Source organism: Alternaria arbusti (genome assembly GCF_024043155.1).
Source record: "Alternaria arbusti strain BMP 1465 chromosome Unknown scaffold_4, whole genome shotgun sequence".
NCBI lineage: Eukaryota > Fungi > Ascomycota > Dothideomycetes > Pleosporales > Pleosporaceae > Alternaria > Alternaria arbusti.
Genome location: NW_026249944.1, coordinates 688144 through 699649, shown reverse-complemented (window position 1 = coordinate 699649; position 11506 = coordinate 688144). Strand labels below are relative to the sequence as shown.

The window sequence follows — 11506 nt, the reverse complement described above, 5'->3', positions numbered from 1 at the left end:
CCCGGTCGCCAATATGGTACGTCACCTCACTCACCAGCAGCTCACGCCTTTTTACTGACTCTCGACACAGCTGCCATTGGGCCTTCTAACGGCCGCGACCGGCCACCCCATGCTCGTCGAACTGAAGAGCGGCGAAACCCTAAACGGACTGCTCGTCAACTGCGACACATGGATGAACCTGACCCTGAAAGAGGTTGTGCAAACGAGCGCCGACGGTGACAAGTTCATGAGATTACCAGAGATTTACGTTCGCGGAAGCACAGTAGGCGGTCATCTTGTCCCTCTCGATACACTCTACTGACCACTATTCAGATAAAGTACCTTCGAGTCCCGGACGAGATCGTCGACGTTGTAAAGGAACAGCAAGCCAAGGACCAAGCGAACCGGGGCGGCCGAGGAGGAGGCATGCATGGACGAGGAGACCACCGGGGCGATCGTGGTGGAGGCAGAGGCATGAGGGGCCGAGGACGCGGTCGCGGAAGAGGAGGAGGCGGCGGTGGTGCTTGAGAGGCGGACATATACCCAAATGCAACGGCAGTCAGCGCGCGCGTCGCTTGTAAAAACCATGGCGGGTTCATATGCGGTCGTTGACTATGAAGCAAGAATACAGAGGAGCGAAAGAGCACTACTGCGGACTGTCAAGTTGGACAGACTTCTTTGAAGGCTGCATTGGAGCATAACCTACCCGAGTGTCGACCTTCGCAAGAGCAGTGCAACCCTCCCGGTCCGGTCGTACATTCATACTGAGCATCTGAGGCTTCTCTGCGAGGTGAGCACAACAGAACGTCCGCTGTTCGGGGCACAGTCCCAAAGTTAGCTGCCTGACACGAATAGGCGCCAGCAAATTAGCCAAAAGGAACCCTTGTCACAATGGGCACATAATTGTTGGTATTATCTCTGTGCCTCCCAGTGACACAAGTTACCTAGGTACCGGACACCAGTGATTAGCGTAGTCGTACGTTGATGCGGGGTCTGCCGTGGTCCCGAGCTACAATGCGGCGTAGGCGTCTGCTTTGGCGACTCTCCATCTGCGCTAATTATAGTACATCTGCCCCTGCCTGATATGTCTCCTCACGAGTCCCTCAAGAAGTTGTTCTGTTCTTTCCTATTCACCCATTTCTGCATCTGCCAAGACATTGTCTGTTCACCTGTATTCAAGTCGCCCTTTCCAATCTCAGTACTTTGACATTCCATCACAAACACACTGTCCCACTCAACACAATGACGAGCTTCACTATCTCTGATGGCCAACTTGATGGATTGAAGGATCAGGTAGCTGTCATCACTGGTGGGACAACATGACCGGCTATCATTTACCGACTACTCACCCGCACCAGGAGCATCATCGGGCATAGGACTTGCGACACTCCGAAGGATCATCAAGCATGGCGGCAAGGTCTTTGCTAGCGACCTCACTCCCCTTCCTGAGCCCGAAGCATCATCTGTCCCCTTCTTGAAAGCCGACGTCACGTCCTGGAAAGAGCAACTCGACGTCTTCAAAGCAGCAGAACAGGAGTACGGGAAGATCGACCATGCCTTTGCAAACGCAGGAATAGGAAAATCAACAAGCTTCCTGGAAGAAGAGGTGGACGAGAATGGCGACTTGTTACCGCCGAAGATGAACACAATCAACGTCAACTTAGTCGGTGTAATGTACACCGTGAAGCTGGCCATACACTACCTCAAGAAGAACCCCAACGGTGGCAGCATCGTCATGACAGCATCGGGTTCAAGCTTCGCGCGGCTCCCGGCTGAAGACTACAGTACGTCTCGTCAACCCATTTCAAATTGAGTACTGACACATCCCAAAGCCACAGCCAAACACGGCGTTCTCGGTCTTCTACGCGCTCTACAGCCCCAACTTCACCCCAGACTCCCCATCCGCATCAACGCCGTCGCCCCATCCTGGACCGACACAGCGATTGTGCCCCGTGCCATGATCGCTGCGCTAGGCGATAGCAACGTGCAGTCGGCCGATGTTGTTGCCCGTTCCGTGGGTGTGTTGATGGCAGATAAGGAGCGTCATGGAGAGCTAGTGTACAGCGCGCTGGGCAAATTTGTGGAAATGGAATATGGAGAAGCGGGGTTCCATGCTCTTACGAAGCCCATGATGGAGCTTGCGGAGGGCGGGGAGAAGAAGGAGATCCTGGCTGCTGAGAAGAGGGTTGATGAGGTGCTTGAGGAGATGGCGGTGGAGAACCATGGTATTTCGGTCGTCACTGAGTAGGCATTGCGGCGCTTTTGACCTGATAATAGCAGCCATGCATGTTTGAGATCTCAAAATGCAGATCGTTGTTTCCTTACTCTTTGCTTCCGTGCGCTTGGGCTAATGTTTGATACAGCATTCTTCTCCAGGTGTGATCAAATTTAACAGCCTGGCAATCCACCGTTGTCAGAAAGGCAATTTCCAATTACCCGACTCATTGTAAGGACGAAAATCAAAAAGAGACGGTATTTGAGATCCGCACGATGCTTTTGTCTAGGACGTTCCTCCCATGTCGAGATGAAACATGCGCGCTAGCGTGGCTTAGCTCCAAATGCCTCACGCAACCCTTAGGCAACCGCATCTACTCCTCAACACGCTCAAACACCCAATAAACTATCGCAAAGACCTCTAGAAGCCGTAATGTCGCTCAGCGGTCAGAATGACCGCTCTATCGACGCGTCTGACACCGATGCAATGTGGTCTACCCTGCGCAAGACCCATGCAAAGCTGGTAAGCACGCAAACATGCAGACGTTGGATTGTGTGGTCGCTAAACCCATATGCTTCTTGTGTAGAAAACTCATTCAGATGATTTGCAGAGGCTCAGTCAAGAGATGAAAGAGCTGAAGAAGAAGCAAGACGCCATCAAGAGAGAAGTAGGGAACTTCGAAAGGTATGATGAGGTTGTTCCTAATCCCAGGAACCTTGCGCGGAACTACCAACCGGGATCAATAGTGACATCACTAGGGAAATGGATGCTACGTCGACACACATCATCCTGAAAGAAGCGCCGGCTCTCATGGAGCCTTTCCTCACTCGGCTGCCTCGAGAGTTACGTGACCTTGTCTATGAGTATGTCTGCATCCATCCAGACTCCATACAGGTTGCTCTTCCTGGACAGCCTGGTTCTAGGACAGACCCATCGGTTGTTGGATCGGGTGGCCAACTAATGGATGTGTCCTACCTGTCAAATTCGGAGGTCGTACCTACCGAGCTGTCGGAGACATATTGGTCGAAGAATCATTTCGTGATCACAGTCGGTTTATGTACTGGAATGCGAGATGACAGTTTGGGCACTTTTCTGTTGCACGGAACAGTGCCTAGTGACAAGCCGTTTTGGAGGGTGTTTGTGCGCCCGTGGCAGAAAATCCGTCATCTGAAGATAGAACTGGCATGCGAACATTGGGAGTCCGATCCGCGCTTCGGGCAAGCCAAGATGAGTGACTACTACAAACCAGCATACGGCCTCGGTGACGACTCCACATTCGCGCAGGCTGCCGTGTCTAAACAAGAGGCTCAGGTTTATCCCCTCACTCGACTGAAAGGCCGAGAAGAGCTTCACATCGAGATCGAGATACACACCACGTTCGCCAAGGACGGCCCTGATGTTGAACAATCCGAGCGTCACTTCGTCAATATCATGGAGAGCATTCGGCAAACTGTGTGCGATCTGATAGACTCCGGCGTCCGTGTCACGGTCATATTGAGGAACCTCGACTATAACGCAATGCCTGAGGGGCCTAAAACGTGGGAAATTACATCTCGCTTTGTCCTAGACGCAGAGGAGTGGCGCAGTGTACGTACATAATCGACAGTGAGAACGATCAAGGCTGACTTGTAGAAGGAGAAAGATCAAATCGAAGCGCGAGACAGGGACACCGGCTACTTCGGGCATCCGCAAGCTGCGATGTACCATTGTGTTTCTGCAGCAGCCCTTGTTGACATTGAAGGTTTCCGTGAGCTACTGTTGCGTCGTTGGAAGGTGCGATATGCTCTACCCTGGATGGAAGAAGAATCAGAAGTTCAATAGGGGCAGAACGGTCGGATTGAAGATGAATAGAAAGTTTGAGCAATGCCAGTAGTGCGTTGCATGTTCAGTCAGGGTAACGATGTAACATTATCGGTGCGCTGGCAGCGGCGGTGACTTTGATACAGAAGCGTGTCGAGTGAAAGTTAAAATCTCGAGTATACACCGCTTACTCTAAGGACCGCTATATGTATGATATCTATCAGAATCGGCAGCGTTTAAGGGATTTGCGTCCAATTACGAACAATCATTTCCACCACATGGTACCCTGGTACGCTATCTCTCCGAAAATCGAGATTAGGCGATAAGCTTCACATCACGTCAAGACTCTACAAGCACTTGTAGACCGGTGAGAAGGTCGAAAACTTTGGGTAACGGCTTCTTCGAAGTGCATAGCATGAGTTCCTATGAGGCTTCTGGTAGAGGTTGAACGTACCAATGAAGTGGTTGGACGCTCCACAAGCGTTCCAAAGCTTAGTAAGGGCCGTGCAGGTGCAATTCGTTGACTCGTTTTACGTTTGCGCAGAACCCACACGTCCCCTTACTCTCCCGTCGATTTCGGATATGCAATGGCCCGTCAGCCTATCAGCCGCTTGACACATGGTAATGTTTGATCGGTCCCAGTCCCAAGAGTCGTGGCAAGAGTCGTGGCGTAGCGGGGTACCCGGGAAGAGATCTTTGCCATGACGATGCAAGCAAGTGAGCCCTACGCCCTATCTACAACCGAAAAACGGCCATATACCGACGCTGACACCCGACGGCACATGAAAGGATTGCGACGGCTGTTTGCCTTCAGATAGATGGGTCGGCGATCATCGTGGAGTCCGGGGAAGAGCCGTCTCCACGCCGAAAGGCTCCGCTGGCGACCGTGCCCCAGGCGCTTCACCACTTCGAGAGCTAGTAATGACAGCCATCTACCTTGGCGCGCGCGCGCTCCATCAAAAACGGCGCTGACAAGGACACCGGCCAGACCCAGCTGCGATCCGGCGTGAAGGAGGACCTTCCGGGGGGTGTGGAGTACAAATAAAGCAGAGGTGCGGCTGCGACGTTACGACTTGCCGTTGTTAAGAAAAAGGCCGTTCCTTCCTTCTTTCTCTCTGTACCTGAACGCGCTCAGGACGTCGCTTCACCATGGCCCAAGCCCAGACGGATTACGCGGCTGAAAAAGACACACCGAGCAGCCAACATGAAGACTTCAAGCCAGAGGACGCGCACCAGATTGCGGGACACGGACATACTGCTACCGACATGCGAGTCTAGCCACTCTCTTCGATCTTCTTTGCTGACAATGTCGACAGCTACGGCCATGCTTTGATGCAATTTGACAAAAAGGCAGAGTCACGCCTCCGCCTGAAGATCGATTTGTACATCATCCCGACCGTGGCCCTTCTCTATTTATTCTGCTTCATCGACCGTGCCAACATCGGAAACGCTCGTCTAGCGGGCCTCGAAAAGGACCTTGGACTCAGTGGTTACGACTACAATACCGTTCTCTCCGTGTTCTACGTCAGCTACATTGTCTTCGAGATCCCGTCCAATATCTGCTGTAAATGGCTCGGCCCGGGATGGTTCATCCCTATCATCTCACTATGCTTCGGTATCGTATCGATTGGCACGGCTTTTGTTCACAACATTCATGCCATTTGTGGCGTACGCTTTCTGCTGGGTATCTTTGAAGCTGGTATGCTACCGGGCATTGCATACTACATGTCTCGATGGTATAGACGCTCTGAGCTCGCGTTCAGACTGTCGTTGTATATTGTCATGTCTCCCCTAGCTGGCGCTTTCGGAGGCTTGTTGGCTTCAGCGATTCTCACGCTCGATTCCTTCGGCTCGCTCACACGCTGGAGGATGATCTTTGCTATCGAGGGCATTGTCACATGCTGCTTGGCCCTTATCTCCTTCACGACGCTCACAGATCGCCCGGAGACTGCGCGCTGGTTGACGCAAGAAGAGAAGGATTTGGCGATTGCTCGTGTCAAGGTATGTCACCATCTACTCTGGAAGATACATAGCACAAGAAATCGTGGATTCGGCTAGACAACCCGGTATGTATAGTACAACTGCTGACTTTTGATCCAGTCCGAACGTGTCGGGCAGAACGAGGTCCTGGATAAGCTAGACAGGAAGAAGACGCTTCGCGGTATCTTCAATCCTGTGGTACTGGGGACTTCTTTCATCTTCCTTCTCGACAACATCACGGTACAGGGTCTGGCTTTCTTCGCGCCCACGATCGTCAAGACGATATACCCAAACGATACGGTTGTTTCGCAGCAACTTCACACCGTGCCACCATACATTGTGGGCGCCTTCTTTACACTTCTCCTACCATTCCTGAGCTGGAGATTCGACAGGCGCATGATTTTCTTCATCCTGGGAGCACCACTCATGATGATCGGATACATCATGTTCTTAGCCAGTACAGATGGGCAAGTTCGATATGGTGCTACCTTCCTCATTGCATCGGGAGCATTCTCGTTTGGCGCGCTGTGCAACGCGCAGGGCTCCGCCAACGTCGTGTCCGACACGGCGCGTGCATCCGCTATTGGTAAGTACCAGAACTTGTACGTCATGATCAAAGCAAAGTCTGACCGAATGTTAGGTACCGTTGTCATGTTCGGCAATATAGGCGGCCTGATCTCGACTTGGAGTTTCCTCCCAACAGATGCGCCTAATTATCCCATCGGCAATGGGCTCAATCTGGCGACCAGCAGTACGATCTTGATATCGAGTATTCTATTGTTGCTCTGGATCAACAGGAGTAACAAGCAGCGTGATGCCATTGATGTTGACCAGGAGCTGGCTGGCAAGTCGCAGGGTGAGATTGAGGATCTGGATTGGCGGCATCCGTCGTTCAGGTGGAGGCCCTAAAGGAACCTGCATCACTAATGTATTATATGAAATGAATGCCACCCATCACTCTTGCAAGAAGGAATACCAATTACAGTACGACTTGCTCCTGATGAATCCCAACGTGTGTTGCATTGCAAAGACCGAGTAATCCCCGTCATCCGGATTCCCCGCATCGATCGATAAGCATACCCTCCGCCCCGAACGCGACCTCGGTCCAGGAGCTCTTTCGTCATGCATCCGAGCACGACAACCATGATGAGCTACTCGGGTCATCGCTCCGCGCATCTAAGCTGCACATATCTAATCACGCATCCTCCCTAGCCTGTTCGCCCGACATTGAACTGCTACGCGTCACCACATCACGTCTCAATCACCATCAACAACAATGCCTTCCGCCATCGTGATCAGACAAGTCGAAGGCAAGCCAGGCAAAGTCTACTACCCGCTCGAGAAGACAACCGTCCCCGAGCCCAAGCCCAAAGAAAATGAAGTAAGCTCCCTATACCACAACCTGACACCCGCGCACAATCTAATACCCATCACCCAGGCCCTCATAACCCTCACCGCCGCCGCTCTGAACCACCGCGATCTCTTCATCCGCCAACACCTCTACCCAGGCACAACCTTCGGCGTGCCCCTCCTCGCAGACGGCGTCGGCATCGTCACCTCCGCCGGCGCATCCCCCTCCGCACAATCATGGCTCAACAAGCGCGTCTTGCTGAACCCCGGTACGGGCTGGAAGGACAGCATGGACGGCCCCGAACATCCCAAGGGGTATGCGATAATGGGCGGCACGAAGAGCAATCCCGTGGGCACACTACAAGATGTCTGCGCGCTTGACGCCGGTGAGCTGGAGGAATGTCCCGACCATCTCAACGACGAGGAGGCTGCCGCGCTGCCCCTTACCGGGCTGACGGCGTGGCGCGCGTTCTGGGTTAAGAGCGGGAATGCGATGCCAGGACGCAATATCCTCGTTACGGGTATTGGAGGCGGTGTTGCGCTTATGGTGCTGTTGTTCGCTGTGGCACAAGGTTGCAATGTCTACGTGACGAGCGGTAACCAGGAGAAGATTGACAAGGCGGTTAAATTGGGTGCGAAGGGAGGTGTTATCTACAAGGAGAAGGATTGGGATAAGAAACTTCAGGCCATGCTGCCCAAGGAGAGGAAGTACCTTGACGCTATTGTTGATGGCGCGGGCGGTGATGTTGTTAAAGTGGGGAGTAAGATACTCAAGGTTCGTTCTTCCATTCCTCTCTCCGTTTTTTGATACAACGATCTAATTTATCAATATAGGCCGGCGGCGTCATCTCCATATACGGCATGACCGTATCCCCCAAAATGGACTTCCTCATGTCCGCCGTGCTGCGCAACATCGAAGTCCGTGGCTCCACCATGGGTTCGAGGAAGGAGTTCGCTGATATGGTGCGCTTTGTCAAGGAGAAGAAGATGAAGCCTGTGGTCAGTCGCAGTGTGCATGGTTTGGATGTGGAGAAGATTGATACCCTGTTTGAGGATATGAAGAGTGCGAGTCAGTTTGGTAAATTGGTTGTTACGCTGGGGCAGGGTAAGGCGAGTAAGTTGTAAGGGCCTATCGATTACTTCGATGCGTCTCTCTTCAGATGCCTAAGTCTTTGTCCGAGAATGCCACACTTTACAGCTCAGTAAAGCTACCATGAGGATTATGCTGGCGCCCGACGAGCGCATATGGACCGCCCGTGTTTCTTTGTCCGGGGCCTGTATGAAATTAACGGAGTGAGCGGAGTGAGTGAGAGGAGGGTCGGACATGCACTCCCTCCGGCAATACATCGGAGTTAGAGGTTGGATTACACAGATAAGCATGACTACATAGCATCGCTTTGAGCCCCCAAAAAGCTTCTTCTTGTACCATCCACAATCACTCCTCTTCTGCAACGGTTACGTCATAGTCAAGCAAGGACATCACCACTATGTCTACACGAGACTCAGATAAGGAAAAACCGTACATACCCCATAACAGTCTAAATCAGGATGGCTACTCCAAAGAAGGCGAGGCGACAGCTACATGCTATTGCGGAGCTGTACAACTAGCATTCGTAAGTTCGCGGTCCAGTAGCTCCAGTCTTCCTCTATCACACAGATCTAATGCTCAACGCAGCCAACCACCGCCCCAGGCCTCGTAGACATCTTCGTCTGCCACTGCACCGATTGCCGAAAGATCACAGCGTCGGCTTTTACTTCAGCTTTCATTGTCGCGGCTTCAGCTGTCAAGCACATACGCGGCCAGGACAATCTGAAGAAGTTCTCACAGTCTCAGACGACTGCTTCTGGCCAGGCGATGACGAACTACTTCTGCGATACATGTGGGACGCTCATGTACCGGCTGAGTGAGCGGCATCCCGAATTTAGCATAATGAGACTTGGTATGTGATGTCCTTCGATCAAGCAAAGTGTGTACTAAATGCAGCAGGCACTGTCGACGATCTGAATCTGATGGAGGGCTTACTGAGACCCAAGCGGGAGGTTTACGTCAAGGATAGGGTGAGTTGGGTCCATGGAGTGGAAGGAGCAAGGCAGAGTGAGATCATGGAGTAGCTATTGAAAACGAGAACTGGGAAAATGAACAATTACCATGGCTGCGACATGGGGAAAGTTCACTTTACAGTACTGTCTCAGATACAAGGTTCATTGGTATCCTAGCTTGATGTCGCACCTGCTCAACAAAATCGAGGGTGAACAGTAAAGCTTATGCATTTCCCATGAACACGACCCAACGGACATGCTTACCAAATCACCGAAACCGTCCAAATCGCATGCAACCGATCCCTGCATATCGTCAGGAACCACCAATCGGCCACTAACACCGCAGATCAGGCCTCAAGCGTGAAGCCGTCCCAACGGAAAGTACGCGACGCGTGCCATAATTGTTTTTGCTGGCTTGGGAAGACCAAAACAAGTCCGTAGCAACGAACCCTCCCCTTTCGTCGTTTGTTCCGATCTATTCGATCCCAGAACCGGGGGTCCGTTGTGTTCTTGAATCCTTACCTTGTGGGGCTGGAAAGTGTAGGAAATGCGGAGTCGGGGTTAAAGCGACGTTTTTCCATGTGTGTAATACATCGATGACGAAATGATATATTGGCTTACAGAGCAAACCGTCGATAACAACAACCACAACAATAGGCCGGTATAGCCACTGAGCGAACGCAAGGGAAAACACGACCTGCATTATCTGATCTGTCAGCCAACTTAGCAGCTCCCGCGAAAGTTTTAGTGCTCACCATTACAAATCCTGGGGTACACAACATATCGCGAGGCAAGGAAGGGAGAGAGGAACATTAAAAAGAGAGGGAAAGCCAGTCGCAACCATGAAGTTCATCAAGCAAATCGCCCAGCGCTTGAATCCCGACTTGCACATCCCCGGCACCGACAATCCACCACCAGCCGTGCTGCGCAAGTCAAAGAGTTCAACTACACTACTAGTAACAGAGAAACGCAAAGAACTCTCCACGCCACCATCGCACTCCTCGCTGCGCAAGAAAGCAAGTTCCATGTTCCTAGGCCGCGGGTCTAACATCCAAGATTTCGCAAACTGGGGAGATACACCAGTTCAAAGCACCGGCACGCCTACCGAGGCAGCAACATCAACACTTAGTCTTCCCCCGCCGCTACCAAGAACGCCAGTACGAGCTCCAGGAAACGCCTACGCACTATCCCCATCCCCGCTTTCAACACCGCGACCCTCAACGCAGAACTCCACAAGGACAACACAGCCTTCCACGCAAACCTCACGGCAACCCTCGACGCGCACGTCTACCAGAACATCAACGCGAACCACTCAAACGCCCACGCCCGTCATACCATTCACACCCTCACCGCGTGACCCCGCACCAATAGCCTCATCCATGGCCATGTCCGTCAGCACATCCGATAAATCCCTGCCTTACTTCCCGCTCGCGGGGCAGGCCAAAGACGGGTTTTCCAACAACGAAGAAGCGACTGCGACGTGTTTTTGCGGCGCAGTTCAACTCGCTTTCCCGGTCGAGGGCCCCGGTTTGGTATCGTCGTTTGTGTGTAATTGTGCGGATTGCAGGAAGATTACTGCGAGTATGTTTGCTAGTAATTTTACGGTTAGGGACTCGTAAGTCTTTTTTCTTTCCTATCTGGATGGTTCTGGGGTTTTGGGGAGACAGATGGCAGTGCAGTGACTAACAAGAGATATAATAGACACCTGCGCCACCTCCGTGGTCGTGCTAACTTATCGTCGTACGGTCAGGCCTCGACGATAGCTTCGGGCCACACTATGACGAACTACTTTTGCAAGACTTGCGGGACGCTCATGTATCGTGTTGGCGCTGCTTTTCCGGATTGTTCCATCTTGCGGCTTGGGACAGTGGATGATTTCAATCTGGTCGAGACGAAGTTGAAGCCGACGCGCGAGCTGTTTGTCAAGGATCGCGTGAGTTGGTTTGAAGGTGTGAAGGGGGATGAGGTGAAGAGGTTTCAGGCTATGTTGTAATGAGGGCGTGGGTTGCCAAAAGACCTGGAGGAAGGAGTTTGGGAACAGGGGAGGATGTTGTACGGAACTACGTGGCAGGTGAATATGTTGTTGGAGCTGGTGTACGGAGTTGGAGGGATAAGGACAGACTCAACTGGTAATTATTAGAT

The 11506-nt window shown here is 52.3% G+C and overlaps 8 protein-coding genes across 8 annotated transcripts; all 8 read left to right on the top strand.

Annotated features, from left to right (window-relative positions):
• Nucleotides 1-109: 109 nt before the first annotated feature.
• J4E86_003869 (uncharacterized protein) lies at nucleotides 110-507 on the top strand (the record flags this gene model as incomplete). The annotated part of the gene is made up of 2 exons (XM_051444419.1): nucleotides 110-262; nucleotides 313-507. The coding sequence occupies 2 exons, from the start codon at nucleotides 110-112 to the stop codon at nucleotides 505-507; spliced, it is 348 nt and encodes a 115-aa protein (XP_051304044.1).
• A 714-nt stretch (nucleotides 508-1221) lies between these two features.
• On the top strand, nucleotides 1222-2227 carry J4E86_003868 (uncharacterized protein; the record flags this gene model as incomplete). Its single annotated transcript, XM_051444418.1, has 3 exons — nucleotides 1222-1288; nucleotides 1338-1763; nucleotides 1812-2227. 3 exons carry the CDS (start codon nucleotides 1222-1224, stop codon nucleotides 2225-2227), a joined length of 909 nt encoding a protein of 302 aa, XP_051304043.1.
• Nucleotides 2228-2626: 399 nt separating this feature from the next.
• J4E86_003867 (uncharacterized protein) lies at nucleotides 2627-4015 on the top strand (the record flags this gene model as incomplete). Its single annotated transcript, XM_051444417.1, has 4 exons — nucleotides 2627-2716; nucleotides 2781-2878; nucleotides 2953-3781; nucleotides 3827-4015. The coding sequence occupies 4 exons, from the start codon at nucleotides 2627-2629 to the stop codon at nucleotides 4013-4015; spliced, it is 1206 nt and encodes a 401-aa protein (XP_051304042.1).
• A 1128-nt stretch (nucleotides 4016-5143) lies between these two features.
• J4E86_003866 (uncharacterized protein) lies at nucleotides 5144-6883 on the top strand (the record flags this gene model as incomplete). Its single annotated transcript, XM_051444416.1, has 4 exons — nucleotides 5144-5262; nucleotides 5311-5995; nucleotides 6095-6560; nucleotides 6615-6883. 4 exons carry the CDS (start codon nucleotides 5144-5146, stop codon nucleotides 6881-6883), a joined length of 1539 nt encoding a protein of 512 aa, XP_051304041.1.
• A 367-nt stretch (nucleotides 6884-7250) lies between these two features.
• Nucleotides 7251-8449, top strand: J4E86_003865 (uncharacterized protein; the record flags this gene model as incomplete). The annotated part of the gene is made up of 3 exons (XM_051444415.1): nucleotides 7251-7355; nucleotides 7413-8099; nucleotides 8159-8449. 3 exons carry the CDS (start codon nucleotides 7251-7253, stop codon nucleotides 8447-8449), a joined length of 1083 nt encoding a protein of 360 aa, XP_051304040.1.
• A 362-nt stretch (nucleotides 8450-8811) lies between these two features.
• On the top strand, nucleotides 8812-9436 carry J4E86_003864 (uncharacterized protein; the record flags this gene model as incomplete). Its single annotated transcript, XM_051444414.1, is given in 4 exon segments — nucleotides 8812-8843; nucleotides 8862-8937; nucleotides 9000-9264; nucleotides 9312-9436. 4 exon segments carry the CDS (start codon nucleotides 8812-8814, stop codon nucleotides 9434-9436), a joined length of 498 nt encoding a protein of 165 aa, XP_051304039.1.
• Nucleotides 9437-10206: 770 nt separating this feature from the next.
• Nucleotides 10207-10721, top strand: J4E86_003863 (uncharacterized protein; the record flags this gene model as incomplete). The annotated part of the gene is made up of 2 exons (XM_051444413.1): nucleotides 10207-10406; nucleotides 10535-10721. 2 exons carry the CDS (start codon nucleotides 10207-10209, stop codon nucleotides 10719-10721), a joined length of 387 nt encoding a protein of 128 aa, XP_051304038.1.
• Nucleotides 10722-10743: 22 nt separating this feature from the next.
• On the top strand, nucleotides 10744-11357 carry J4E86_003862 (uncharacterized protein; the record flags this gene model as incomplete). Its single annotated transcript, XM_051444412.1, has 2 exons — nucleotides 10744-10979; nucleotides 11066-11357. The coding sequence occupies 2 exons, from the start codon at nucleotides 10744-10746 to the stop codon at nucleotides 11355-11357; spliced, it is 528 nt and encodes a 175-aa protein (XP_051304037.1).
• Between the last annotated feature and the right edge of the window lie 149 nt (nucleotides 11358-11506).